The following is a 3,308-nucleotide window of genomic DNA, read 5'->3' as shown; positions in this document are numbered from 1 at the left end:
CTGGGCCGTTGAGCCCAGTTTGGGATTAGAGATCAACCTAACAACCTCCACTCCCTTTGGCAGCATCTACTAATTTGGAACTTAATTTGAAAAACATATTTCGACCCTTTCTTCTCATTGCCCAATGTTTTTCATATTTGTTTAATTCTGCTCTCTGCTAGAAAGACATATCTGCTTCTTTGTGTAGCTCAGGAGAACTGACATGCAAGTGCGCTTGTTTTTTCAGTTTAGGACAGGTTGGGTTAGCATGCTTGGACTCCTTGGTACACATACTCATAAAGCATAGCATAGAGAATACTGTGACAAATTTACATATTTTGGTATGAATAATTTAAGGCACAGATTGCAGATAATGAAGCTTATTTTATTCTTCGTTTTTGTTGTTGTTCAGTAACACTGATGACAAGGTTGCAACATTTGGCTTCAGGTTGATGCTAAACGCCAGGAGGATCTGGCCAAGCTGGATGATTTTCTAGGCCCTCCTGCGTCTATTCCTCTGATGGGTCAGTCATCATATAAGCAAATGGTAGACATGCAAATTATGCTTTGGAAATTCATGCTTTCTGTCATATTTATGGAACTTACGTGTAACCCATAACTACTGTGCAAAATTATGCATTTTCTTTGCTTTGTTCTGTTGGCCTGCAGTCTCTTTTTGTTTGGTGGGTGGTACCAGGCACAAATGTCTGCATGAAACAATTTTATTGAAATAAACCTGTAAACTGTTTAGGCGCCACCCTTGTTTCAGATAAAAAGCACCCTTGCTACCCTTGGTTAAGACTTGCAAGTAGTTATGGTTTGCATGTTTGGTATGACTACAAAGAGTAATCCTAAGCTGTGAATACAAATGTACTATTTTAGTTATTGAAAGGATTGCATTTTCATGCAATTCTCTACTTGCATATGGCAGGATTTGATGAGGAAAATACTAAAGGGTGGACAATTAAATCTGTATCTGTATTAATTACTGACTTATTTGAACTGATCTCGATAATATGTGGAGTTTTTCTGCTGTATAATATGGCATTAGTCCATGTTGAATCTGATGTGAAGTGCAATTGTGTATACTGCAACATTTTGGGCATAAAACGGATACCTATATTGTGGATGTCGTCATAGCAAGAAATAAGAAGATTGAGGCGAGGACATGGCTACAGATGCTGCTGATTCCATGGCCGGATATAAGTTTAAGTTAATTGAGTTGTTTTGACTTGTTAGCTGGTTATTTGGTTGAGATAGGATTGAGTTAGCATGTTAACTCGAGTCATTAGCCAAGTTTGTTAGGGCCAGCTCTATATATGGAGACCAGGCACATTCATTTGAGATCAAACAAAGAATAATCCTGTTTAATTTATACTCTCCTGCATGTCTGAGAAAAAAAAAATCCTTAAACCACATAATTTGGCAGTTATCTACTAAGCCGTAACAATCTATACATGTGATCTCTAGTAACTTACAGTCAGTTCTATGTTGTGCATAGGTGAAGATTTTATATTCGTCATGGGGACCACTGGTTGAGGAATTGGCAACAATTGGACAACTGCAGTTGCTTCGGACTCTTATAGCCTTCAAACTGAGATCAGCGTGAAAGGTAAGGAAATTGAAAGCCAACCTTTGTTTTTCCATGATGTAAAACGTCTTCCAAGGGCCTTCTTTATGGCAGATTATTGTTCAGTTGTTCCCTAAACATTTTCTGTACTGGAGGTGGCAAAATCAAAGTTGTCACTTATTACTAGTTACTAGAGTAACCTTCCGGGTGTGAACCAGGAGAGCATTAAAGAAGTTTCTGAACTTCAAAATTGAAACTTTTCCTTGTAAACAGAATCAGATTGGTAAGGTTTCAATCAAATTTATGTGTAAGTTTAAACCAAAATAATCTTATCTTTTGTCATACTTCTCTGGCACCACTAAATTGAACCATGATTTGAATCAAGATTCACGCTCATATGTGCTCTTTAATAAGGCATTTTTGTCAGAAGCATTCACATCATGACATTTGTGGATTTATCAAGTTCTCCATGTTTCCCTTTTGTTCTGCATTGCATATATAGTCTCTTGTTGTTTTCTTCTAAACCTTGTCTGGTGATATGTGTCTGGCAGATCAAAGCAAAGACTATAACCTCAGTTGAGGTTTTGGTGTCTTCACTTTCTGTGCAGAAAGGAAAGTCTGAGGTCAGTTTCAACAATGCCAACAATTCAACTTCGTTATAGATCTGGTTGGTACTCATAAGTTGTGATTCGATAGTATGATCATTCATATAGACAGGAGAAGAGGATCAAAGTGTGAGATTCTTACTTCACGGTATAAAGGAGCAGCAAAACTTTTGTGGTTTATTTTCACCTCTTCAAGTTATCTATATCTCGGAGGAGCCTCCAATGTTCTTGACCAGATTGATGTCCCTCTTTTCAATATCACAGGTTTGTTCATGAAAAATTAAGGCATATCGTGAATTAAAATCATATGTTGAATAAGTGCATGACATTATATGTACATTTGGCTGAGTGCAGTTGTCAAGATATGTGCTTGATGTTCATTTAGGGAATTTGACAAGTCCACTAAAGAGGTCCACCGCCGATTTCTCTGCCGTGGTACTGAACTCAGGTCCATTGTATCTGAATAGTGCATTGTGTTACGTCACTGAGTAATCACATTTTTCCTCTGCTAGATCATAGGGCTTGGGACACTCTTGCGGCAGTTTGATTCTTTCTATATGACCCAGTATATTCAGGTAATTCTGTTCCTGTATCATGTGATCCCCTTTCTTAGACATAAACTCACGACATAAATTTGATCTATTTGGGTTTCAGTTCATGGTTCAGTCCATTCGGACGACAGAAGCAGCATTCAATGACACAAGTGGTACACACAAGGGAGCTACTCATTCCTCTGAGGTTGTACGTGCTCAGATATCTCTGTACTTATGAAATCATATAGTGAGGTTTTATTGTATCAACCCCCATGTCTTAAGAACACAACTTGCACAACATTTATCAAGTACTATGCTAAATATATGATGCCATCATTTAGTGATTCTAGATGCTAATATTCACTTGATGCCTACATTTAACTGATAGTGTTTTGTTGAGTCAGTAAATACATCCTTATCACCTTGTGTTCTGTTACCTCTTCTTTTTTAGTATTTATTAACTTTGTTATTTGTCTTGTGTGGAAAACTTTTTTGCAGGCGCCAAAGGCAGTGTTTTGGTTGATGTCCTTATGCAAGTACATGGATATCTCGAGGGATGTAGTGGAATCGTGCTTGCCCGCTTCTGCTCTTTTGTTGTTTGTCCTTATGCAAGTACAGTGA

At 37.7% G+C, this 3,308-nt stretch overlaps 1 protein-coding gene across 1 annotated transcript; it reads left to right on the top strand.

Annotated features, from left to right (window-relative positions):
* The first annotated feature begins 226 nt into the window (after nt 1–226).
* On the top strand, nt 227–3,308 carry LOC136495714 (uncharacterized). Its single transcript, XM_066491572.1, has 9 exons — nt 227–320; nt 428–526; nt 1,481–1,591; nt 2,101–2,172; nt 2,263–2,418; nt 2,509–2,589; nt 2,667–2,729; nt 2,809–2,892; nt 3,186–3,308. The coding sequence occupies exons 5-9, from the start codon at nt 2,377–2,379 to the stop codon at nt 3,306–3,308; spliced, it is 393 nt and encodes a 130-aa protein (XP_066347669.1). The 5' UTR covers nt 227–320; nt 428–526; nt 1,481–1,591; nt 2,101–2,172; nt 2,263–2,376.

This window comes from Miscanthus floridulus, chromosome 12 (genome assembly GCF_019320115.1).
Source record: "Miscanthus floridulus cultivar M001 chromosome 12, ASM1932011v1, whole genome shotgun sequence".
Taxonomy (NCBI): domain Eukaryota; kingdom Viridiplantae; phylum Streptophyta; class Magnoliopsida; order Poales; family Poaceae; genus Miscanthus; species Miscanthus floridulus.
The sequence above is the reverse complement of the archived record's forward strand: the minus strand, read 5'-3'. Positions and strand labels throughout refer to the sequence as shown.